The sequence below is a fragment of the Solea senegalensis genome, linkage group LG11 (genome assembly GCF_019176455.1).
Source record: "Solea senegalensis isolate Sse05_10M linkage group LG11, IFAPA_SoseM_1, whole genome shotgun sequence".
In the NCBI taxonomy this organism is placed as follows: domain Eukaryota; kingdom Metazoa; phylum Chordata; class Actinopteri; order Pleuronectiformes; family Soleidae; genus Solea; species Solea senegalensis.
Window position 1 is genome coordinate 4,401,723 of NC_058031.1, and position 27,055 is coordinate 4,428,777.

General features: G+C 38.7%; 2 protein-coding genes across 2 annotated transcripts; one reads left to right on the forward strand and one right to left on the reverse strand.

The window, feature by feature from the left end:
* Positions 1–1,159: 1,159 nt before the first annotated feature.
* On the forward strand, positions 1,160–4,509 carry spryd4 (SPRY domain containing 4). Its single transcript, XM_044037525.1, has 3 exons — positions 1,160–1,168; positions 2,061–2,253; positions 3,466–4,509. Exons 1-3 carry the CDS (start codon positions 1,160–1,162, stop codon positions 4,005–4,007), a joined length of 744 nt encoding a protein of 247 aa, XP_043893460.1. The 3' UTR covers positions 4,008–4,509.
* Positions 4,508–20,093, reverse strand: gls2a (glutaminase 2a (liver, mitochondrial)). The gene is made up of 18 exons (XM_044038638.1): positions 19,746–20,093; positions 19,046–19,133; positions 16,962–17,083; positions 14,511–14,640; positions 14,343–14,422; positions 13,354–13,517; positions 12,870–12,928; positions 10,643–10,675; positions 10,492–10,550; positions 9,374–9,440; positions 9,210–9,260; positions 7,999–8,175; positions 7,237–7,368; positions 7,055–7,147; positions 6,863–6,924; positions 5,737–5,813; positions 5,590–5,653; positions 4,508–5,489 (listed from the first exon to the last, which is right to left on the reverse strand). The coding sequence occupies exons 1-18, from the start codon at positions 19,955–19,957 to the stop codon at positions 5,330–5,332; spliced, it is 1,830 nt and encodes a 609-aa protein (XP_043894573.1). The 5' UTR covers positions 19,958–20,093; the 3' UTR covers positions 4,508–5,329.
* Between the last annotated feature and the right edge of the window lie 6,962 nt (positions 20,094–27,055).

The following is a 27,055-nucleotide window of genomic DNA, read 5'->3' on the forward strand; positions in this document are numbered from 1 at the left end:
AGTTCACTGCCAGCAGAAGATCAGAAATGCAAGTTCAAAATAGAAGTGGGACTGAATCGTTTTTGTTCTTTAGTGCAACTCGACAATGTCTTTCAACTAAATATGAAATAAAGCATTGTGAGACTAATTATAGAAGTCAAGAATGCAATGTTTTAAACAAGAACCTTCTTCTTTTGTGTGAGTTACGTTAATGAACCAGCTTCATTCAGGGAGTGGATGAGGTCTCCACCCCCCAAAAAACCCCAGATTATTTCTATTTTGTAAGGGTGAGAGTCTGTGAACTACAGCTCTCTAGAATCCAGTCATTATCAGGCACAAGTAAAGAAAAAAGAAGGGAAAATTGATGATACTGTCTTGACTGTCTTTAGATTGGACCATGAATAAACAATGACATTTTAGTCCACAGCTGGATACTGGTATGAAAAATGGATCTGGCAGTGCAACGGGGGCCGAATCAAGCATTGTTAATATGACAAAATATTTATTACACTTCATAAAAGATTCATTACCCACCTTGGATACATCAACATAAAGTTAAAAAAACCAAAACTCTCCTATGTTGCTGTTGTACTCTGATCTCTCGGTTATGATTAATGCAGAAAAACTTAAGTAAACATTTCCTTAAGGTGTTTATGGTTTTCATATACTTGGCTGTGTGATACTAAGTGGCTCTGTGACTGCCTTTCCCTTGAGTAAATGATCTCAATATGTCCTCCAATATTGCTATAGAGTCAAAACAAAGAAACAAAACAACTAGTGAGAGAGGCACAAATGAAACACAAATGACCACAATGACTATACAGTCAGAGGCAACTTTTTAGGCATCTATATAGCATATATAGGATCTATAAGTTAAGTTAAGTTGATTAGTAGTGTCACAGTAATGGATATAGTAAAAAATGTCAAGGAAATATGCAGTGAAAATGCATTAAAGACACCAGAAAATATAAGAAATACAGAAAAAAAATTCCCTATCTTTTACATGATAGTAAACAGAATATTATATACACAGTGTAAACACAGTGTCATTGTAATATGTGCAGCCATCATAGCACCAGGCAGTTGTGTCTGATGTCAAACACTTGTTATGTTTGAGTATATTATTATATAGTTCATATAATATAAGAGAACAGTACACAACATCAGTGATGAATCAGACATGTATACAGTACTTCTTACCTGGTGGATGTAACCAGAAAGACAAGAGGACATGTGGGAGCCACACGTTTACTGTCACAGGTGCACCCAAAGTGGACAAAGTTCCACTAACCTGTTGGGTAAAACAATGGACAACAAATTATTGGAAATTCTAAATAAAAATAATTATAATAATTAAAATAAATTACACACATAGATACACCAACACATTACGAAAATGTATATTGCATCTGTCCATATAATTAAAGCAGGGCTCTCAAACTCTAATGACCTATGGGCCACTGAGTGTTTTAAAGAAAAAGACATCAAAATAATAATATTTATAATTTTGAGCACAGACATTCACTTAAACTGCTCTACTATTCACTTTTTTACTTTTATTTCAAATTATTTTTATGCATTGTTATTGTAGTGAGGTCTTTTATCTATCAGTGTTGTTGTCTGTAATTCAGACAGTCAGCCAAAGACAATTGTCCACCTCCGTGGACAATAAAGACGTATTCTTTTCTGTTATATTTATGATGCTAAATAAATACATTCATTAAAAAAACATATGGACATAATATATTATATGTGGTGGGCCACAAGGAATTGATTGGGGGGCACTTTTGAGACAATTTGAGACCTCAGAATGAAAGCATTAATAAATGTTTGTTTTAGATCTTTATTGAAGTCATATAATGATCATTATCAATATTTTGATTGAAAAATGACCAGATTGCACTGCAGTTTATAGAAACCCAGAAATAACAGTGTGTATATTCACTAAATTGCAGGTAAAGGGATCAGAGTAATGCAGTTGACGCGGTGCGAGCGCTGTCCGTGGTGCTGATATGATACATGCGTTTCCTCTCCAGATCTGCAGGCGGCAGCAGAGAGCGCGCTGACGCATACTTGAGCAGCAGCAGCAGCAGCAGAGGAAACAAGTGAGCAGCAGCAACAGCGTCAGTGAAAACATGGCGGTGGTTCGCTGTGCCGCTGTCCGTCTCTGTCCTCTGGCAGGACGAGCTGTCACCTTCGTGTCCGCCGCTCACAGCAGGCGGACCGTCGGCCTGTCAGCGAGGAGAGGCTACGTGTTCACCACCACGGGGAGCAGTGAGTTATAGCGCTGTATATTAAAGTGACGTAAATAAATCCATAAATAAGTTAAACAAACACGACGTTAGCCGTTAGCTTGTAGCCCAGAGGCCAGTGTCTCACCAGGCTGAGGGTTTACATATTTAACGCACATGGTTTAAACGGATTATAGCTCTAGATAAACACCGTATTTACCCACGAATATGCAGCAATTTGTCTGGAATACTTAAGATTTTAATATGGTGCTCCTTTACACTTGAAACACACTGTATGTCAAGGGGAAATTTACTTTGTACAACAGTTTTATGAAGTTTGCAGCTTGACCAAAACGTTCCACACCTACATAAATTACAGTTTAATTATTGTTAAAACATTTTAACATGTGGTTTTTTTTTCATTTGTTAGCATGTGATTATTTTGTCCCTCTTGAAATGTAAAATTTACTTTTTGAAACTACAAATTTCAGTCAGTCATCATCTACCGCTTTATCCTCCACCAGAGGGTCGTGTGGGGTGCTGTGCCAATCTCAGCTACATGGGGCGATAGGCGGGGTACACCCTGGACAGTTCAACTAAAAAAAAAAGGGGAAATAAAATTAAAAGTTAAAGTAAACTCTTTGCTTCAATTTTTGATGGGAAACCACAATTCTTTTTATGTAAACTAGTTAAATGCGCAACTGTTTATTCTGCATCAATCTAATAATATTTGATGACCTGTAATAATACATTTGAAGTCTTTAAAAAAAAGCTAATTTAGCCGCCACTAAAGAAAATACACGATCAACTGAAAGAAAAACAGATGTTCTGCAGAATTAGTAATTTCATATTTAATTGTTCAGTGCAGTAAAAAAAATAACCATAAAAAACAAGGATGATAGTTCATATCTTGGATTTGATTTTATACTTTTGTTTCGTCTTTTTTTATTATTATTTGTTACCGAACAGTATTTTTTTATTTAACATTCCTAAATTATTTCAATTCTAAGAGCCTTTACACAGCAGCAAATTTAACTTAAAGCAAAGGCAGACATCTTAACTAACACCAAGTGTCTTGTTTAATGTTTCTGAAACAACTTTGGGATCCATTAGTTTACAGTTTGATGAGGAACCTATTTTTTTTTAATGTGTAGAACATAATGCAGAACCCAGTGAGGCAGTTGTTATTAAAAAAAAAAAAAATTCTACAACTCATTACTTTTCTATTTTTGCTGATATTTTATTCTTTCTGTAGATCTGCAGTTCAGGCTTGATGAGCGAACAGCCCACAGTAGTCTGGACCTCTTCAAGAAAGACACAGGTGTTATCTACCGTATCCTGGGTCTAGACCCCAGCAAAGTGCAAGACAACCCAGAGCGTTTCCGAGACTGGGCCGTCGTCTTCGGTGATGAGAAGATCGGTGGCGGGCGACACTACTGGGAGGTGACGGTCAGAAAGTCACAAGAGTTTCGTCTTGGAGTGGCCGAAGCGTCGATGTCCAGGGACGACTGCGTGGGCACCGACAGCTCCTCCTGGGTGTTCGGCTACGCTCAGCGCAAGTGGTTTGCCATGACCAGCAATAAGATAGTTCCTGTGATGCTGGTAGGAAAGCCGGACCGTGTCGGCATCCTGCTCGACTACGAAGCAGGGCTCTTGGGGCTGGTGGACGTTGAGAATCCCAGGATCATTCACAACTTCAAAGCTAAATTCAACGCTCCTCTCTGCCCTGCGTTTGGACTTTGGGACGGGGAGCTGCTCACACACTCTGGTCTGGAGGAGCCTGAAGGCCTGAAGTGAGGCTATGATTGTTGGCTGCATTTGTTAGCAGGGCTTCATTTATCACAGTGTCATTTTGCAGGAAAATGCACATTATCGTCCTTGGAAATGATTCACAGAATAACCAAAAGTGCTGGTTATGTTTCTGTGGGCAACAAGGGACTCTAGGCAATGTATGTTCTTACGTTGCATTGTATTCAAACCCCTCCCCTTCATCAATCTACAGCCCATGATAAGTGCAGCAACATAAAAAAATATGAATGCAGTGGTGCTTTCGTATTTGACAAATGTTTTTCAGCCTCAGGCCTTCAGACGTTTTCATTAGTACCTCATATATTACCTCTCACAATATCTGATGTGAAGAAGAGGGTGTGTTCTTTGAGAATGTTGACTTTGTTATTTTCTTCTTTTTTTTTTTACACTTTGTAATCACATTTCAGTCACAAAACTTAAGTCTCTGCAAAACCTTTCTCCAGCCTCATGTTCATACTGCATTGTTTATAAAACAAAATCACTGAAAATACTCTCACGGTCCTCTTTTATTTACAGCAGGAAGATACATATTTACAGTGACAATTCTAATGAAATAAATCAGTGACTAAAATGCATTAATCTGAGATTATTGAGTAGGTTTTTGGACAACGTGGTTCTGCATTAGTTTCAATATCCTTTTTATTCAAAATCGACCTTCCCCTGTTCCTGAGACCTGAAGGTGTTTCTGTGACCATTTAAAAAGGATGCATAAAAATGATGTAGGAGTCATGTGTCTGGACAAAAAAGAAAATAAGACGACTCTGTGGTATTAGCAGTTAGCCTATGTACAGTAAACCTTAATAAACTGTCATTATCAACAAACTTCTGTCAGCATTGAGGCACAAATGCAGCCGAATCACCTCCTGTTGAGCTACGATAATCAATTTGAGGAATGATTTATTCACTTACTGCTTAGGGAGTAAATTAATTACATTCATGTATGTACGCAACGTCTTTGTCGTTCACATGTATTTAATAAGGTTGGTTAGAATAACGAAAGCAAAACTAGTTCAATATAAAACCATAAGCAAAAGAAATACATGTTTTTTTTTACATTTTTTGTTTAAGCCAAATAGGGTTCATGATGTTGCACCAAGCAAAATCCAAAAAATATTTCTCTATCCACACATATTGCACGTGCATATAACGCTTTATATATTGTTGACCAATCCTGCACTTAACAGCTTTGCAACAGCCCAAAGATGATAAACTCACTCATCACTTTTCTCTAACTTCCCCTTTCCTTTCTCGAGGTGCAAATAAAAATAGGAAAAATGACTGCATTACAAACCCTTAAGATTCCTTGTTGTTTAAACAATACTCTTCAGGGTGTCCAGTGTGCTCTTCTGCTCCTCCATGTCACTCGATGACGAGTCTTTTTCAGTGAACGTGCGCTGGTATTCTTGCAGGACTGAAACGACGACGTCATGGCCAAACTGCACGGCGTCATCTACAGGCGTGTTCCCCCATCTGACAGAGAACACAGTGTGACATGAAGATGGATGGATTCATTTAAAGATAGTAATCTCATCCCATATTAGATAATTACTTTCTATTTTTAAATCCATACCTGTCTTTCATGTAGGGATTGACTTTGCATATTTCAGTCAGGAAAATGACAGTTTCCAAATGACCTGTGACAAAAAAAAAAGGATGATCATGTTTCCAAACCACACTTTGGAAACTCGAGAATTATTAACAAACAAGGAAGAGTCACCTTCAGCTGCAGCGATGTGGAGCGCGGTGCGGGAGTCGTAGTCTCTCTGCTCCATGTTCATAGCTGAAAGTGCAAATCTGGAGGGAACAACACAGACAGATTAACTCAAGTGAGCAAACTTGTAGATTAATTAACAATATTGGTGGACGAGTGAGATATTTTCAGCTCTGATAATGCAAGTTACATTAGACAATGGACACCAGGTTAATATGTCTAAATTATGAAGCTAAAGCTACAGGATAATTAGAATATCTTAGCATGAAGACAAAGCAGAAAGAAATCTGCCGATCACAACGTCTAAAAGCACAGGATGAAAACAAAATGTTTCCCTGCTGCACAAAAACCACAACCCCTAAATGTTAAACTTTCTGTACCAAACATGCAAATATAATGTGTTAAAGGTCCAGTGTGAGAATTAGGGACGTGACGATGATGAAAAGAGGGGAACCACGATGGACTTCACATACCAGAACGACTGCTCTTCTTTTTTTCTCTGCATCGCAAGCTTCCGCCTCAAAACATGAAGCGCATGCTCTGGCTGTTCAGGTTGCTATAGAAACATGATGGCACAAGATGGCGGCCTTTGTAAAGCAAGATCCAATGCCTACAAGTTTATTTTTGAGGGTTATACGGCGGAAACTATTTTCATTTTAAAGCGATTATACACTTTTAAAAACACACTGATGGGTAGTATATTCAATTTCTGCTAATACACCATCTAATAAACAACAATTAAAGAAATAAAACATCCTCCTTACACTTGTTAGGTTGAAAACTTAAAACCAGGGAGAACAGCAGAGAGAAACACACAAATACAGGAATCTTTTTTTGGAAGACGATGTTTGGGTCATAAAGAGTTGCTGACAAAATATTAAAATTTATATATATGACCCCTTTAATTTCCCCTGGGGACCAATAAATATCTGTATATCTGATTCTGATTATTACATTTTAAATGTGGAGACAAGCAGATCTGTTTTTTTATTTATTTCCCCATTTCTAACTTCCTCTCATTGCCATGTTGCAATGCTATATTTCTACAGTAGCCCAGAATGGAGAAAATCAAATACTGGCAGAAGAGGATTAAATCCTCTGCTCTGTTCCTTTATATAAATATTCCACTTACCTCCTGAGAGCAGAGATGTCACCACTGTATGCTGCAAACATCAGTTTCACCACTGACTTGTTCTGTCAGGATAAAATATAAAGATTAATGCTTGAAATCAGACAGTTTCTGAAACCTTTCTTGTGCATTATTTAAAAAAAAAAAGGAGGCGGCATGAAATTAGAGTATCTACATTTGTGACACAGAACTCACTGGATCATCGTCCGACCTTCTTCTGGGGTCGTGTTTCTTCGTGAAGTGTCTGAGGTTGTCGTAATTGTGGAAATTGAAGTGTGACACCAGCTCCTAAAAGTAGAGTCGGGATACATATTTGAAACATATGCAGATGCGGTCAAACTAAGCGATGAAAGCGATGGTGACCGCATAGTACCAACCTGACAGAAGTGAATTCCACGAACACTGTTTCCAAGGCGATCTAAGGGTGGAGACCAACACATCATACCCATGACATTGGGGACCACCAGCACTACAGCACCCGAAACTCCAGATTTAGCAGGCAAGCCCACCTATACAGAAGGTTAGGTTCAATGTAGAAAAGTATCTTTGGTTCCATAAATAAACACAAAAAAAGAGTAATTGAAGTGCAGGCCACACGGTTGGTGTAGTGGTTAGCACTCTTGCCTTTGCAAGAAGACCTGGGTTTGCGACCCCGGTCGGAACGTGGGCCTTTCTGCATGGAGCTTGCATGTTCTACTTGTGCGTGTGGGGGGTTTCTCTAGGTTCTCAGGTTCCCTCCCACAGTCCAAGAACAATATGGGGATAAGGTAAATTGACTGTGAGAGTGAGAGTGAATGGTTGTTTGTCTCTCTCTGTGTCCCTGTGATGGACTGGTGATCTGTCCAGGGTGTACCACACCCATCGCCCTATGTCAGCTGGGATTGGCACAGCTCTCCCCACGACCCTCATGTGGAGGATAAAGCGGTAGAAGATGTATATATATATATATATATATATATATATATATATATATATATATAATATATTTCTTGTAGACATTTTCTGTGGATCATCGGAGTCTAACAGTTCAAATGTCTCTTCATAAAAACACAGATGACTTCAACATGTCTATCTAAGGGTTAGTGCCATTCGACACAACAATGATTTTTAAAAGATGTCTGATCTCCTCCGGGACTCACATGGAACGCAAACTGTCCGGAGAAGTCGTACATGCCACAGGAATGCATGAGGCTCAACGTGTTCCGAACCGCCTCGGCGCTCAGCACGCGCTCTCCCGTGATTGGACATATACCACCGTTGGCAAGAGTGGCAGCCATGACACTTCCAGACTCGCAGGTGACCTCAATTGAGCACAACTGTAATGGAAAAGTAAACAAAAATCTCAGTGACTGTTTACTGTCAGTGTCAGACAAGCTGATTTTAGGTTTTTTTTTATGAAAGTGCTGATCTCCTGAGATATTGCGCTGAACTTCTTTGCGACAACAGTCGAGGATTGTGGGACTGACGTGATGATGTGTGGATTTTATTTTTCACCTCTGCTGAATAGTAATCAATCAGGGATTGAATATCACTGCCTGTCTGAGTATTGTTGCTGACCATGTGCATCCCTTTATGGCCAAAATTTACGATCTGCTAATGGCTGCTTCCACCGTGATAATGCATCATGTCATGAAACAAAAGTCGTGAACGTGGCGCTGACGGAGGCTGTTTTAAGAGCAAAGGGAGGTCCAGCCGATGATTAGAATGTGGTTTCTTTTTAAGTGCTCTTTAATTTTAGCTGGTGCCATTAACATATTCTGCATCTGTTGTAAAGCCGGGCTGCAAGCTTGAAATTTGATGTCAGTTCATAAAAACAGTGTGGACCAGCAGACAATGCCAAGTCACAGAGCTGCAGATAAATCATAAATGCGGGTCAGTGTGCTGTGGGTTTGTTTCTGCTTTGTTCAAGTAGTAAACTTTTTTTTTTATCCTTTTGCAGAATTTCAGAGTCATATTGGGGAAAAGATGCTGATGGTGTTTGTGAATCGATTCTAAGACTTTGTGAAGAAACACAAATCAACACATTTTAAGACTTTGAATGACCTGCAGATGTTCATTAAATGAGTGATCGTGCAGAATGTTAAGCAACAAAAGCTTTAAAAGTATCTATCCAAACGGATGTGTGTTCATGCTTGTGAAAAAAATATTATAAATGCAGCTGCTGATCAGACAATTCTGTCCCTATAATGTTTCCAGGGGGCTTTGACACTAGCAGAGACATGCGACTGAGCAGCTGGATGCTGTGTCTACTTTGCATAAAAGCTCAGTAATTACTGTTTCATCTAGTTTGCTCAATCTGTGCGTTTAACCTGGGAATAGCCGGCTTGTTATGAGCATGAGATTGTCTCACCTGAAAGTAGAAATCAAGGGCTGCAATCATATCTGCATTGTCAGGGAAACACTGCAAGGACAACAGCTTACAATCAGACACACAGTAATGTTATGTGAGCCCAGCAGGTATTTCTGAAAACCTGATTAATGAGAGCTTATATTGTGGAGAGAATATATCCTCACCTTTTTCTCTTTGAGGTAATAACCAATTGCATAATTCCGATCCCCGGTTTCCCTCTCCGACTGGAAACTACCAGAACAAAACAAGTGAAGTGAGAAACACAGCAATACTCGCAGCAGAGAGGACAAGCGGTCTTCATTTTCAGAATCACGGCACACTTTTTTAAAACTGTGCAATTAGTGCATGAACAAACTGTGTAAATAAATGGGGCAAAAGACAATAAAGAAGACGACAGCAAAGATATCTCCTCATGACTGTGCCTGTATATCCTCTCTCCCGCCTCTCCTGACATACAAATCAGTATTAAAGGTCCAGCGTGTGAAATGAGGTCAATTTATTGTTTTCTATTTGGAAGAAATTGAATACTTGCTGATTGTGTACAATCACCCGATTTAATGCACGGCTGGTTTTCCATTTCCCCCGAATGAGCCTTTTACATTTATGTCAGGAGTGCTCAGCTCAGTGGACACCCACAATTGACAAAGTAAACATCTTTTGAGTTTTTGATGATAAATGAAGTCTATAGGTTATACAACACACTTGGAAGGGTGAGGTGAGGTGAGAGATACTTATGGCATATTTCCACCGGCTCTACTCGCCTCACCTCGCCATGGCACGGTTTAAGTAGCGGTTCTACTAGCATAGCACCTGGTACAAGGTACTACTTTTAGTACCTGCTCCTGCGATGTGTGCCGAGTAGGTACTATGCGATGATCGGTCAGACAGCCGGCCACTGACTGGCCAGAGTGCCGTGTCACGCAGCCGTGCACTGATGACTCCACCCACACTGAGTAGGTACAACCTAAACCGTGCCGTGCCGAGGCGAGGCGAATAGAGCCGGTGGAAATACGCCATTAGCTCCAACATGAAACTTCACAAGTAAATGTTGCTGAAATTTAGATGCATGTAAACAAACACATCCATACACGCCGGTATTGATGTAACATAACATAAACAGGCATTGTATGTTTACATGCTGAAAGGAAACATAGACAAATAAGAAGAGGGACTAATTCACAGACAAGAGGCCCTGACATGATCAAATTCAATGGCTTGTTTTGTGTTAGACGCAATGTGAAGTTCCATTGAGAGATGTTCAGTCTACAAATTGATCACTCACGTAGCATTGCTGAAGCCCACGTACTCTGTACCAGCCATGCTTTTCAAGAACTCCATCACCTACAATAACATCATATTTATTTATTTACACATAGTTTTTCAGTGGGGAATTTCAAATGAATAGGCTGTGTAAATGAAAAGCAGTTACTTACATGGTCAAATCGCTCAGCTTTATTTGAATGAGGCTGTCAACAAATGAGGAATAAATAATTATTATCATTATTCTTATATTAGTATTATAAAGTATTTCTTCTCCTAGGTCAGTTGTATGTATGTGAAGAGACGTTGCGTCCCTACAGGTGGCAGTGTTTGAGTACTTTGACCAATCATTAGCGTTTAAGTGTTAAGGTATGATGTGTCTCAGTCTGTGACATTTCGTGCCTATGGCACCGTGCTCTCTGGACTGTTTATGACTGTGCTTGAATTTCACAGACCTGTATGGTATCACACCCAAGCAGTTCCCAAACAGGGATGGCAGTGGTCACGTTCATATTTTATGACTCGATCTATGAAGCCTGAAGACGGTTTCAAAAACCACTGAACTGAGGGTTAACCTCGTGGATGGAAATGTCCATTTTGTGTCTTTCCAGGTAATTTCTCCTGATTTGTCAACATAGATGATACATCAGTTTAGGAGGTACAGATCTTCCCACTGAAAACTACAGGAAGTCAACTTAATGTTGCCCTTTATTTATATCAAGCTTTGAATTTAAAAACCTGTTTTATATACAGTATATTCTATTTTACATTTTGCCAAATTGAGATGATTCTAATGTTTCTAATTAATTAATTTCTGTCTCTGTCTGTCTATGTTGTTATTGCTTTCATTGCTTGTTTTCCTCTCTGTGTCTTTTACTTGACACCACTGTAAATGAGGGTCACCCCCTCAATGATTCCTTGGGTATAAATAAAGGTTGTATGGAGGCTCACACACCTTCTATTCCGAGGGCTGTAATTGGCCAGAGGTACACACACGCCCCTGTTGTCAGGCCCAAACACACTGTCCTCCCCTCACTGCTAAACTTGACCTAAGAGACGCGGAGTATCCCATCAGCCAAGCTGCGAAAGCTCAGAAAAACGTAGAGAGGAAACATGTAGAAGGCCGTATAAGGTTAAAAAAAAGCCCCTCCCTCATGTAGAAAACAAATAAAGTGGTATGATAAGACCAAAGCTCACAGATAAGTCTGATGGCTGGTCAGTTACATGACGATGACCATAGTCCAACTACTGTGGTCATCAGTGAATGAGTGATAAGATTAAAGCTGCTGCTGATGTCACTCTTTATAGGTATTTGCTCATTTTTTCCAAACCAAGATTTTATAAAATTCATGACAACTAAAGGTTGTTTTGTCAACATCAGCAACTGGTTCAAGCTTTAATTAACATCTATAGATTGTCATTGGGTTTGAACACAGTCTACATCACTTTTAAGCTTGATGCTTACAACCTTGTTTGGCATGTCTTTATAGCACTCAAACTTTATTATCGACTTGGGCCTGTTTACACAGAAAGAGCAAATAGTGGCAAAGCAACATTTCACAATAATTGTTGCTGTTAAATATCACATAACAACTGGCTTCATTGGGTTACCCAAAACCACAGTCTCTAGTATTTTAAATGTTTGGTGCCACGGGTCAATATGTTTTTAAATGTTGTTCTCAGATGATAAACTGTCAGAAGTCAGTAAACAGACAATTAAGTGGCATGAAGTGCAAATTAATTAATTAACTTATTGGGTAAAAGTCGCAAGGGTCGATTGAACAGGAAATGTGTTTAAAGTTGTGTTTTGTGAAGAAGCTAGCACTTGTTTAGCATGCTAATTGGTGCTATGTTAATGGCACTGGCATCTGCTAGTGAAGCTAATTCAGCTGTGTCATTAGCTGGATAGCTCTGTGTTTCAGTTCATATGTTAAATACCAGTATTGTTATTTTATGTGTTGCAGAAATATCACTGCAACATTAATCAATACATAATAGATAAGCCACCATTTAGTTTAGCCTAATGCTGATAGAAATGGTGACTAACACACTTTATTATATATAATAATTGCAAAATCAATGTTTTTGACCCTATTGTGCAGCTCCACTGTTTAGTTTCTTGCTTTTCATTATAACTTTTAAAGGTCTGATTGTTAACCTAACTGTAATTAAGTCAAGTGAGACGCTGCAGTGTAAAAGTAATAACTGATGAGGGTCTAAAAAACAGTCTCCCTCCTGAGGTAATGTGTCTGGCACTCTTTGTTTTGCTCCTGTACCCTGATTAATGACAATGAGCTGTGTGATATATTTTGTGTGTGTATTGTAAAATAGAGGCATCAGTGTTTAGCAAGCATTTATCATATCAATGCAGTCGGTGCTGACAAGCTGGGAGATTGTTACCTTAATCAAAGAGCTGATGACGATTGCTCCAGCGTTCACCATCGGGTTGTGTGGTTTATCTGTACAAGAAATGACAACATGTCTTTGCAGAGCCGTCCTTAAACATAAAGAGCAATAAACTTCTGCGATTAGAGGATTTAATCTGGGAAACTCAGCTAACACCAGTTTATACGGTTAACAGAAGCAGTTGATTGTTGCTTCAGAGGGGAGTGTGTTATAGTACAAGTACAGTTACAAAGGTGAGGTGATTGAATGGTACACCGTGTCCTTTTTGGCAACTTTTGTTGGCTTTTGGACTATTTACGCTACTTTTATTCCGTCACCAACTTCCAGAAAACAGAGTTGCCAAGATTTGGCAATAGCATGTTTTATTGTCATATTTCTTTACCCTTTTTAATCTTACGTACACTTGGATTTGCCAATTGTTTTTGGAATTGCTTGTTTTTGAAAGATAAGCGGATTTAATAACACAACAATCACTCACCTTCCTCATTTAGTGACAGCTTGTTGAACCTGAATCCACTGGGTTCTTTGCCCACAAAGTGGTGAACGGCCTCACTTCCGAGCTCATGCACAGCAATGGCGTATTCCAGGGGCTTCACACAGGACTGCAGGCAGAAGGGAACCTTGGTGTCCCCCACTGAGTGTCTACATCGTAGGAGGACATACAGGATCAATTATTCAAGCATGTTTCATATAAATAACATGTAATGCAAAGTGCTTCCTCACATTCACACACTGCAATATATACAAAAAAAGGAGCAGATAAAACACTTTCTCACCAGTTTACTTTGTAAAAATGATACAAAAAGTAAATACATCTAAAAAGTAAATGAAATCAGGATTGAAAGAGATAAACAATAAAGTCATGTAAAACACCCACAAGCATATACGTATATAAAGGGAAAGATAGATAGATAGCAATTCAACTGAAATCCAGACTTATCTGGATCTGGAGTCTTGCTTTCAAAATATATCAACACTCTGTTCTGCCCTCAGGTTTTCAGAATGGCTGTTTCACAGACGACAGCCATAGTAAGAAAATTATGCCTCACAGTGGGTCTTTGTTCAAAGTTTTGGGATGAATAAAAGACAACTACCAAACAACTTGAGGGTTCCAAGTCTATTAAAAGTTTTAAAAACTGACTAACAATTCTAAAATTGATTCTGAAGCTCACAGTACAGGGACATCACTGATGGTGTTATGTGTGCCCTCTTTCTTGTCTTCATCAACATACAGTAAATGACGCAGCGTTTTGTAATAATGCAGTTTACATACAGTGTATTGGGTTTGGGAAGAATACTCGAATCGACAAGTAATAAAAGCAAACGTCATAGTCTCTGCACTGGCTTGTGAGACAAATGGACACATTGGGGCAATATTCTTAAGGTGATAACAACCAATCTTGTTCATATTTCTATTGTGCGGTTCAAAGACCGAGCATATAGAATAAAATTACGACGCTACTGTACCTCTGTCCGTCGATGGTGCACAGTGATACACCCCAGAGATCAGGGCTGAACTTCGCCAGCTGAGGAATGTAATCAGCTACCTGAAAACAGACATGTGTGTGTGTGTGTGTATGACAAATGTGTGACAATAACAACACAAACCACAGACTCAGCATGTGTGCGACTTACTTGTCCTTCCTCCTGCTGTTGTGCGTCGTTGTACATCCTGTCAATCTGCTGAGTAAACTCTTCAAAGTCGGGGATGATGAACTTTTTTTGGAACGCTTTTGTGAGTAGTAAGATGTTGTTGGCCACAAACCTACAACAGGACACACAAGGCAGCTGATGTGAGAGATAAAACACTGTGGACAGATGATGCAATTAGTGAAATAAAGAATATAATCTTAAGAAATTGGAGACCAGGGCTGTGAGGTAATTTATTAGATGAGTCGTTTGTTAGTTGGAATAATCAGTTATAATATCAGGTATCAGTGACAGCAAATGTCTGCATCCTAGGCTGGTTAATAGAAACAGTGGTCCACTTGGCACCTGAGTCTACTCAGTCAGTGTTGATATATATGTCAATAACTCATGCAAACACTTAAAAAAACAAACCTGAATTATCCCTATAATAGATATATTGCTACGTGCTAGAGTCTGAACTAGAATTACAATAACAGTTGTCTGCAAAGGTTTGGCCAATTTACATATTTTGGTAATCTATGCGAAAACAAGTAAACACGACCCCACAGTAATCAGACCCCAAATATTCAGACACCACTGACAACCCACGTGGATAATCACCATGCTCTGTCTGTGTGTGTGTGTGTGTGTGTGTGTGCCACACAGGTTAAAAATAGGAAGTGAAGTGATCTTCAGGAAGAGTGGGCGATGATCCCTCAATCAGGATTTGAAGGACTCTTAAAGCTGACTACAAAACATGTTTGTAGGCACTGCCATCTGCCAAGACGCAATATACTAACTTAGAGAGCATGTGTTTCTAGGTTTAAAGTCAACATTTTGAGACCCTCCAATTGTTTTTATGTTATCACAATGAAAATGAGTAAAATCAGTTGATATCAATAATTATCTGGAAAGAAATTGCTGCTGCATTGATACTTACTTGAAACTTGAGACTTATTTCAGTGACAAAAGTGACAAAAAACAAAATGTATAATTTGCTTGTGTGTGCCCAAAGTTTTTAATTAACAATTTAGCTGAAATATTTTCCAGAAAACTTTGTCTTTGATTCAACAACTGAAATGACTGGCCAGCAAAAACTCTTTGCATTAACTGCACAGTGCAGCTCTTTCAAAGGCTTGCATCATTTTTTCATCACACTGGGTTTAAAGGGGCCACCATCAGGAAATAAAAAAGGTAAATGAGCACTCCTGCTTTTATCAGCACGTTGGACAGGTTGTTAGAGATTCACACTGCTGTAATTGATCAGCAACGCTGTGTGTGCTCAAGGAAAATAAATGTAGATTCTGTCACGACTGAAACAAAATATCTGGCCTGCAGTTTTCACTGATTCAAGGCAGTGCTCGAGCAACGTTTTTGAGACACGAGGAGAAGAGAGTGGTCAGAGTTTGCATTATTTATATATAAAAAAAGGAAGAAGATAGCTCTCTGTGTTTTTAGTTGTATATTTATAGTGAGCTCTTGAGTGTTTCCAAGAAATGGATTGACTCAAGTGTCAGGAAACAAGTAAAAATATCAAATAGGAACAATTAAGTCTGTCAAAGATAGCCTTTTGAGCCAGAGGTGACTTTTACTGTTAGAAAATTAACTGTATACTAGAACTGTATAGAGAGCACACAGATCTGTTGAGTCTGTGGCCACAATTTTTTCCCATTAAAAGCCGCAGAGCCTCCTCGGTTCTCCCACAGCCTCGACTGCAGTGGCTGCCACGTGTGCATGTGAACAGCTGTCAGTCATAAAGCCCCTGTCTCCGTCAATCTCTTGGACTCAGATAGTGACGACCTTAGATCGCCTCATAACCGCCAAAGAATTATTCTAATGAATTGGCCCTCCAAATTTGAAATAACATCTTTAAGTAAAATTTGGTCAATCAGCTAAATATAATTGGCAGAATATTACTTATTCATATAACTTTACATATTTATGTTGCCAAGTCACTAAAACTGTATTTTGCAATAACAACACTGTTAATTTGACAAAGTTTAGTTTTGTTAATGAGCTGTTTCATATATTTAAAATTAAGTAACTGATAACTGATTTTTTGTTGTTAATGATATCATTCTGCCTTTGTTTGGTGTATGTGAACAGAAAGCTCTATTTGTTGTCTGAAAATGGGCTCTGTCAAGCAACACTATCAGACCTGACTGAGGGGGCATTTGTTTGTATACAGCAGCAGTGCAATGGTGAGACAAGAACATTTATCCCATTAAACTGTTGGATGACCAGGTTTTTTGAGCAGCAGAAGTCCCTTCTGAAACTTTTCATGGGTGCTTCTTTGTGTTTTCACTGCAGCCATTTTGCTTGACATTAAATGACTATCTTGCAAATATTCTTTCCTTTTCAAAAGGATTTCTGAAAAGCTCATTTAACACTTTGACATTTGAATTGAACAGCAGTGACAAACACCCAGTGTTTATTTAAGAAAAAATATTTTCTCACCTTCTGAAGAGCTTCTTGTCCATCATGAGTGGACCGAAAGTGTCACGCGAGTATTGTCTCATCTGACGGACACAGTCCCGCAGCCGAGGGTCAGATGTCAACAAGCCTATTTTTCTCAAAGCCTGTGGAGGAGGTAAAGTTAATGGCTCTTTTTGAGCTAATTAATACACAAGGGAAGAAGTGGCAAGTTATAAACGAAAGGCTTTGTCACAGACTTCATGAGTAATTCACAGCAGCGTGCATGTAATGTCAATTTGCAGGCTATTAAGTGCAGATGAAATATATAGTTATGGGACTTGAAAGGCTCAGGAGTGCCCACGGGGCAAATCACTGGAATAGCTCTCACTAGTCACACGACAGACTGACAGTGACTGCATGAACCAAGTGCATCTATTTTGGGGAAGACATGTGCACGACCAACCTGACCAGCGTCCCTTCAGTGTATGTGAGTGATTCTTAGCAGCAGGCGAGGAAATGAGGCTGTGCTTCTGTGCTACTCCAAGGGCTTATTCTTCAGTAGAGTGTGTTTTGAGTTCAGTTTTGTTCAACAACTACAAACACACAGGGGTGGATCGCTGGATATTACTGTATAGATATGTATTTTTTTAAATTCAATACATTATTATTTAATACAGTCATGAAGAAAATGAAATAATCTGTTGATTAATTGATCCACTAGTTATTACACTAATTGGCCACTTTATTAGGTACACCTCATAAAGTGGCAGGACTGACACTTGGTGTGCTCTTCAGCTGTTGCCTAGCTGCTTCACATTTTGATGTGTCTGCAAACCTTGATAGTAATATGTGGTTATTTCAGTTACTGTTGCCTTTAGCTTCAGTTTCTGAAATTACAGACCTGCTTGTCTGTCCAAGAATCATGCCACATTGAAAGTCACTTAATGGCTTTTCTGTCTAATGTCTAGATGTCGAAATGCACTGCGATATTGCCATACTATTGAAAATGACTTGAAAAGATGTACCTAATAAAAGACTTGGTAAGTGTACTTTCACAAATGTGTATTCAAAAGATGATTGAATTTGATCTTGAATATAAGAAACAGCCAATCTAAAAGTAAAAGGGAGGTGTTTGGAAAGTTGTGCTGGATATTTTCTTGACTATTTTCAAACACTGGAAAGACCAAATAGTAAAAAGTATTATGTAGCATGTAGTATTACCTACCAGGGATTGAAAAATGTGGGGGAAATGCTTTCCTAAATGAGGAACTAAGTAAATGAGAAGAACTGAATGCAATTTTATGCAAATGCAATTTTCTTGAAACTGGTACAGTGATTTCCCATCCTGTTGACATCCTTTCTACAACCAGAAAAAGGGCTTTTAGCGCAATAATTAATAGCATTACTTTAACAAAAAAAACATCTGTAGGCTGATGATAAATCCGGGTGATCTCTGTACTTGATGTTATTGATTTGCTAACACTTTCACCATCCATGTCCCTCACTAGTCACCTCTCCAAACACATCTAGTCATGCATGATGCAACAACAAGCTACCTGTGTTGACACATATCTCTTCTGTAAATGAGTGCTTCTCTGAAAAAATCAGTTGCCATAGACACAGAGGTCTCCAGATGTCCACGTCGGCTTTTTTTTCTTTTTTTTTTACGAGCCCATTTGAAAGGTTGCACCACACGAAGCTAAATGAGGGTGTAGTATTTAGCAGCAGCCTGGTAGTTGACAGAGTGCACATGAAAAAACAGACTGTTTGTGTTTCTGAAATACTGTACAGTAAAGGAGGCTCCTGGTAAGACTATAAAAGATATAAATAACTAAATAAGATCACATTTGAAAAGTATTTGTGAAAAACAAACGTCATTCTCTGGCAGCGATTACCTCAGGGTCACAACATTACTGTATTACAAGAAGAAGTTCCTTTAATACCTATTAAATTTGACCATACGCCCAGCTGGAGATGCTCTGCAGTTTTTGTTGCAGGCTCCTGTTTCATTCCCTGAAGACCTGAGCTTTTTTGGAAACATGACGTTTGGGTAGGGGGGAGTGCATGTTGTGTTTTATGATTGTATGGTAAGACAGAGGTAAGTGGAAAAAGTACTGTTGACTCACAGAAACAAACTGGGAGAGGGGGATCATTTCTTTGCCGTCAGTGATGGTGTAGAAAAGCATGTCCTCCATACTGGACATTAGTCTGCCTCTGCCAAAAGGTAAACAGAAACAGCACACACACACACACACACACACAGACAAAACACCGTGAGCTTTTGAAATGGGCTGGTTCCAGTCAAAGGCACGAGTAGTGCGTCAGCATTGTGTCAACAACAAGGTGAGCAGTGCAAATGCTGGCAACTATCCAGCTATTGATTTACTTCTGTCAAAGAAATACTCTTTAATACATATTAAATTACAATTATAGAAATATATGAACATTTTTCATTAATTCTTTATACTTTTTCCTCTATGCTGATGATACGCAGTTTCTTCTTAATTGAGGAGCTGGACACTTTTAAACCACTGCAATGTTTCAGTGTGTGGTGCTATTTTGTGCAAGTACTTATTTTTAAGAATTCACACAAAAATATTCTTGTCATTAAGAAAAGAAACAGAGAATAATGAAGAGAAAACATCATGTTTGGCTAGTTATTTGGTGGTTATTAAATATGTCTTGCATTCAAAAGCACTATAAATCCTGTTCCTCTGCATTGTTTCACCACAAGGAATGTTGTTGAGGAATTATGGAAGGCCACTAATGAAACAAACGTTGGCTAATTCATGTAGATTTATTCATTTACTGCCCAGTGTGACCTACTTGGAGTGTCCTTGGTCCACATCAGGGCCCTTCTGCTGATGAAAGGCTCTGTGGGTGTTGGGTGATGCTGCCACCCAGCAGGGGAGAGGAACAGGTTGCTGTGTCCTGGACAAGACAATGTTGTCAGCTCCAACTCGGGCAGAGATCCCTGCATTTTTAAACAGCTGCAAGATTCCCACGTTAGCCGGCCTCAGACTTTTCAAGCAATGCATTGTGATAAGACCAACTTAATGGTTAATATATATATATATATTTTATTTTTTTTTTAAAGAGCCTCCTCCCCTCTCCACTGTAGCTAATTTGGAGAGGCTTTTTTGTGACCAGTGTCCTTGGCCCTCAGAGCTTTAATAGCTGCTACTGTCTTTCAGACTGGATCAAGTATAGGCTGTTGCTCGGGGGGTGGGGCTGTGACACAGGCAGCATGGTGCTTCAGATGGTGGGGGTCAACTGTGTCCACTGTCTGTTAACTTTTAAAAGGAATCTTCTAGTAGTGTACGTCTATGGCAGATAACATGCAGACATCAGAAACTATCGGCATAAATGAATGCAGTTAAGATAAATGGGCCCAAATTAGAGAATATAGAGGTTTTAAAAGAGGCTTTATCAAAAATCACAGCTTAATTAAACCAGAATTCCTGCAGTTATCATGAAGCTCTTATTCATTGTGTGTACTTTCATATTTTTTTATTGCAGAATCATAATTTTAGCACAGGGTTTTATTGTAAGCTTGTCTTATTTGTTTTTATCATTTTTTTTTTTATTTTTTTTTATCTGCTTGATTTTATAGTCCCCTTATTTCATCCTGTTTCAAGGGGGATAAAAAGGGTTAAACTTGGCAGTATACTATGGACAATTTAATTGACAGAAACATGTTCAAATGAGTACTGACACAAGCTTATGTCATTTCAATAAGATATGAGGGGTAGGTTTAAATAAGGTCTCACCTCAGCCTACACCATTATCAGTTTACCACTGAGAATTTAGATCTTCTTTTATCTCTTTATATATTTAGATATCTTGTCTATTAAAAAAGAACTAAAGTAAATTAATATAAACCAATCAGTCAAACCAGTGCAGCACTTTGTTTTGAAAAGTGCTATACAAATGAAGTTTTACACAAACACAATAAAAATCCACTTTACTACAATCTGTTTACTTTGTCATTAAAAAGATTCAATCCATGTGTGTTTTAATTCAAACATGCACTGGTGTCAGGGATACAGTGCTGTTAATGTCCAGTCTTGTGAGTAATGTCATAAGTAAGAAGTCAAGAGTGTCACTCACTAGCCGTTGGAATGGCGACCCCCCTTGGTGATTTTCCTGCACTTCCTCACTAAGTACATGCTGTCTTGTCCTGTAGGTGGCGTACTCACTCCAGGACCCTGAACTCGGGTCAGTTTGCTCTCTGACTCAGCTGTTTTTTGTTGAGAGGACACATCTCAGTCATGTGTCTGAGATCCTTCCTCTCGAGGAAGGTTTTTTTTTTGTATTTGTGGTGGGGGGTTGAGAGGGGGGTAGGACAGATGCTTCAAACACACTTTATTGTATAATTTTGTGATTTTTCTTTCTCCTTTGAAGCCGGGCTTCCTGTCTTTTGATGTTAGTGTATGAGATCCTGTGTGTTAGGCACCACAGCACGTTTAATTCCTCAGTCAGCTGATGACAGATAGTGATAAATATGCTCATATTTAACTACTTTTTGAGCTCTATTCCAGTTTCCATGTTCACTTTTTTAAGAGTTCAGGAAATGGCTCTGGATTTTGGGGACAACGCACCACACCCCTAGCACACATGCTAATCAGTCACATTCTAGACTCTGTATCCTATAACCTTCCAGGCAGACTCGATAAGATGACATGAAATTATCTCCATTACCAGATAAATTAGGCCTCTCAGGTTCTGGTGGTCTATAAGCATGTGACTTCCCCAAAAAAGCTCATGTTCACCCATGGCCTCTCTGCACTATTTCTGCCATTTGTAGCTTCTCTGTTTTCAGGAGAAAATGTTTTCCATTCCTGGGCCAATGAATGCCACCTTTGTCCCTTCATCCTCCATCTTGTGTGTGAAAGCCCCCCTCACTTCACGCACCAAGCCTGCACAAACTTAACCTCTTCCCCCTCCACCTCACACAGGAAAAGAAACATACCGGGTCTGGAGCTTTGATTCAGGCTCGGTGATCTCAAGGTCTGGATAAAGTGTTTTTGGACACACAGTTAGAGCGACTAAATGAAGGACAGGGGGTAGTGGATTCTGAAATGTGCCTGGTACCATGTGTCAATCAGATTAAATATTATAGTCTGGATTAAAACATTCACATATCAACTGGGAAACAGCAACCAAGAATAAAATCTGCAGTAAATTATGTTAGAAAAAGTTAGATTGAATACAGTAAATACATTAATTAGTTCTCAGGGGATCTTTATCCACATTATCTTCATCATTAGCCTGTCCTGACCCCAATACACCAATTTTACATTACTGACTGACTTAATCTCTAAATCAGTGTTTTCCATATCTTTGATATGGTGAACCACCTTTTAAATATTGCATACTTTTATGCCCTAATTATCCAAACTAATTGTATTGACAATTATGCCTCATATAATCTTATTTTAAGATATTATATTATATATTTCCAAGATGTAAGTTTGACAAATAACTCCTCCGCCACCCATTTGCTGGTCCTGACCCATTCTCTGGGAATGACTGCTCAAAACATTCAAACTCCTTCTGGGCCTCGAATCATGTTCTCCTCAGAAAAACATTTACATTGAGCTGGTGACTTTAAAGTGCATTTAAATATAAAAGACTTTCACTACAGACAGTAGTGAAACTAATCTCATTATAAACTGTTAAATGTTTTTGGGGATTTAACGCATCGTTTAATGCAGGAGGATGAGAGCCATCATTCCAGCACCACCCAGGGTGAAAGGAATTCAGTGTATCCCACCACACAGTCACACACACACACACACACACACATACAGAGAGGTCAGTCTGCTTGTTAATCTATCAATCACAGGTTCATCACATCATTATAGTGATCACACATATCAAAACACAGCCATACTTCACACACAATATATAATTATATGTGGTTTATGGTCATTTCTCCTGTTACAGGGCTTGAAGTGATCATTTCTAAAATATGATAATGTGTAGTTGGTTTCCACATTTACTTCTGGAAAGGGATATTTTTCTTCACCGAGCAGCAATGGAGAAATGATAATCCACACAGAAATTAGGATCATTTGTCATCTTCATTTCTTATTTTACATTCAGAATTTCATGTCCAAACGCTAATACTGCATAACCTGAGTGACTGATAACATAACTAACTAAATATCTAAAAGTTGTCTTGTTTGTATCATGAGTGTCATTTTAATATTGTGCTGCCAGGTCTCTACTGTTAAAGAAATTTTAATCTCATGGAGAGTTTTAATGAAATTTGTTATCATACACGTTAATGTTCATATTATTTTTACTATGTGCCAGCCTGCATATTAAGTCACTTTAATCGTGTTGTATGATGTTGGTCCAACACTGGGCCAGAGTAAAATACACTCACTGGCCACTTTATTAGGCACACTTGGCAAAATCAATGTAGACATGGTCAAGACTGCTGAAGTTCAAACTGAGCATCAGAATGGAGAAGAACGGTGATTTAAGTGACTTTGAAAGTGACATGTTTGTTGGTGCCAGATAAGCTTAGGTGTACCCAATGAAGTGGCTATGAGTGTATCTTGTCAACAGTCCAAGGAAATTTTTATCCTCTTGGGATTTGCATCATCCACAGATGATGCAAACTGTAAATCTCAGTTAGAGTTAAGGATCAAATTGATTGGCTTCAGATGTACTTAGCATGTTAACAGTAATTCATATGCACACCTACAGTTTATCCAATTCCACCGACTCCTTTCATGGACACAACCGTCTGACTGTCATCTCTAATGCACATGCAACACAATAACATTTCCCATATTCTCTTTAAGAACAGTTTATTCATACAAGCTTGCGAAGATTGAGCTGATGAAAGAGAAAACTTGAATGTCCTGAAATGGCCTCCGTACAGAAGTAATGTCTTTTCACTAACAGTAAGTCATAACATGGCGCTTCTCCTGCCACTGCCCTTGAAGGCCAAACCTTACATTTTCTGTCCAGACACGAAAAGCCTAAGTAGTTTCAACATTTTTCAGGTGTGCAGTGAGCGTTATGTCCTCCGGGGGCTGCTAGTGATGATTTAGTCAAAAATCAATTCTTAGTATTTCTTTCTTATTTTTTATCACAAGAAGAGTGTACAAGGCACTCCATGCATTTAATCCTCTGGTTCCCTTTTGGTTAATTACAACTGATCTGTACAAATCAGTAATTCATGAGGGACAGGATTCATTGTCGAGCTCATTCTCAAGCCTGGTGCTCCTGTCACAACGGTTTGTAGGAGCACAGCCACCCCTCTGCTGCGGTCACTGTACCGAAACCTGGACACCCTCTAGACCCCTGGAGCCTCTGTGCACCCGTACAGTCGTGAAAGATCGGCCTCCCCCTACATCACTGCACTCCTTCCATCCCTGCCATCCCTTCCTAGACTCCCCTCCTGCTCATCCACCGAGCTTCCACACCCTTCCTCACCCACCAACCCCCATCTTCACCCTGCAGCTATCCCACTGCTCTGCCATCTCGCAGCATTCCGCAGGCCGTGCACACAGAGGCCTATTGTGTGTACTGGGAGACGGCCTAAGGCAGCATACAGTTGAAGCACCAGAGGGACAGAGGATGTGTAGAGGTATACATTGTATTCCCCGCTGTACATAGGTGCAGGTCTGGGGCTGAAGTTGCACTGGCATTCAATGACATTGCAGCAGCATCGTTTTACACGTTAAGCTGTGGCAGATAAATGCCCAGTTATTGCTCTATTTCTTTCAAGTGTGTGGAGGTTACACATCAACTGCATTGCAGTGTGTGACAGCTCCAAAGGCCTCTATCCTGTGGTTGCCAGTGTTATGGGATTGGCTGGCCCCTGATTTGGTGTGAGTGAAGATGTATCAGTGCCTGGGCAGCTAGTACCTCTCTCTTCCATATTTGTTCTGGTTAGGTTGGTATTAGGTTGAGTTTTTTGTGTTTCTACACTCAAAGTTCACCCATTTATACAATTAACACAGTTTAGTAGTATGTAGTAGTAGTAGTAGTAGTAGTAGCAATTCTGATTATTTCAATGAGCAAGATAAATGATAAAGTGGAGTCAAGTTCTTTGTATGTGCACTCATACTTGGCCAATAAATCAGATTTTAATTGTTTACAATAATTGTGTTGTGTATCTAGACTCATCTCGACTGCTGTCTCCAGTCAAACAAGACACTGTCTTCCAGTCTCTAAGTTAAAGGCCCTTCCGACAGAACTGCCTCTTTCTGTCTTTATGTGACACAGCAACAATGACTTGACCTGACACGGCAAACTGCAAAGTGTTGGCACACAATGGCTTTGTGTACACCCACTATTGTACGAACACAGACTTATTGGTCCAGCTGGAACTTGTGGTTGTTTAAATTCTTCAAACATTTGGACTCTTCAGTCATCATTGTTGCTCATGGCCTCCTGCTACACTTGAAATTACTTAAATCAAGTCTGTACAGTATATTCTTGGATTTTTGTTGTTGTCTAACCTGCCTTACAAACAACTGCAATGTAAAAAAGAATTTATAGACTTGGGAGCCGAGAGCTGAAATGGCAGTTTCAGATCTTTCTTTCCTCTGTATGTGGAATGATGGTGACTGCCTAGAAGGTCGTGACCCTGAAATTACTGTGCCTCCCCTCATGACAAAGACCCTCTTTCAAACTCACTCACCTGGTCCTATCTACAGCAGAGGATCCTGATAAAAAAAATACCATCGACACTTTCTCCACTCTCCTTCACAAGACAGTATACAGACAGTATATGTACATTATTTTTCCAGGAATGTTGCTATGGAGGCTAATACAGTGACATCGCAATGGATCGTTAAACTGCAGAAGTTAAACTTAATATAAATACATGAAAGATATAGTTAAAAGAATAAACACTGTATCTTTAACAACTGTAACAAGGACGAGTCAAAAGTGATTAGTCGGACCATTAATTGGAGGTTTCCAAAAGTTTGCAGATTAATCGATAATATGAGAGATAAAAAAAACAACCCTGCTGACCCAGGGTCAAATTCCTATAATTTAAGGTTTCGCTGTGACTGGCACTTCATTAATACATAAACTTAAATATTTACTTTGTCTCCCTAAGAAAGTTGAAATCAGCAAAATTATGTTTAATTTGATTCAACTGAATTAGTTGATCACACAGTAAGTTTTTGTTTCTGAAGTGTGGACAGTGTTTTTAGAGTAAAGCACCTCTGTGCCTACTGTCAGCTGGGACTGGCTCCAGTTCACTCAACCCTTAAAAAATAAGTGGTATAGATAATAGACAAATGGAGGGATAGAGTTGTGACTTTGTTTTATAAAAGTGTGAATTATACTTTTAGGCTTAGGGTCATGTCCATATATCATATATTGATTTCCAAAAATTGAAACTACAGCAGATTTGTATACTATCTAATGATGACAATACTTTCTTTGGTCGGTGCCCAATTTCCAGGTGTTCAGACTCTGGATCAATCATTCCCAGGGTCTGGGTTGCAACTCACAGATGGTTTGCAGGAGATTTATTTTGAGATACTTTTTTTCAGCGGTTGAATTAAGATTTATGAAATAAAACTATTTCTCTTAGATGTTACAGAAATGATGGTAAAAATTGTCAGAATAATTATATTATGAACAAATTTGCTCTGGTCATGACCTACATTGTGCAGTGAATAGTGAACTTTGGTAATTTTGTATGGGTGCCCATACAAAATATTCCAGCTGTAGACCTCTCTCTAGATGTGTATACTATAGCATATATATATATATATATATATATATATATATGTAGACCTCTAGATGTGTATAGCATATATATATATATATATATATATATATATATATATATATATATATATATATATATATATATATATATATATATATATATATATATATATATATATATATATATATATATATATATATATATATATATATATATATATATATATATATATATATATATATATACTATATATTTAGGTGCTGTGTTTTAGGCTTCTCATTACAAATCTGCAATAAATGACATGTAGGTGAATGATAAGAAAGTCCATGAAATATCAGATTGGTCCTTTGCAATTTCTTCTAACATTTCCTTCAGGCAGCTTTGGGATTTTCTAATCCACTGGCATTATTTCATGTAG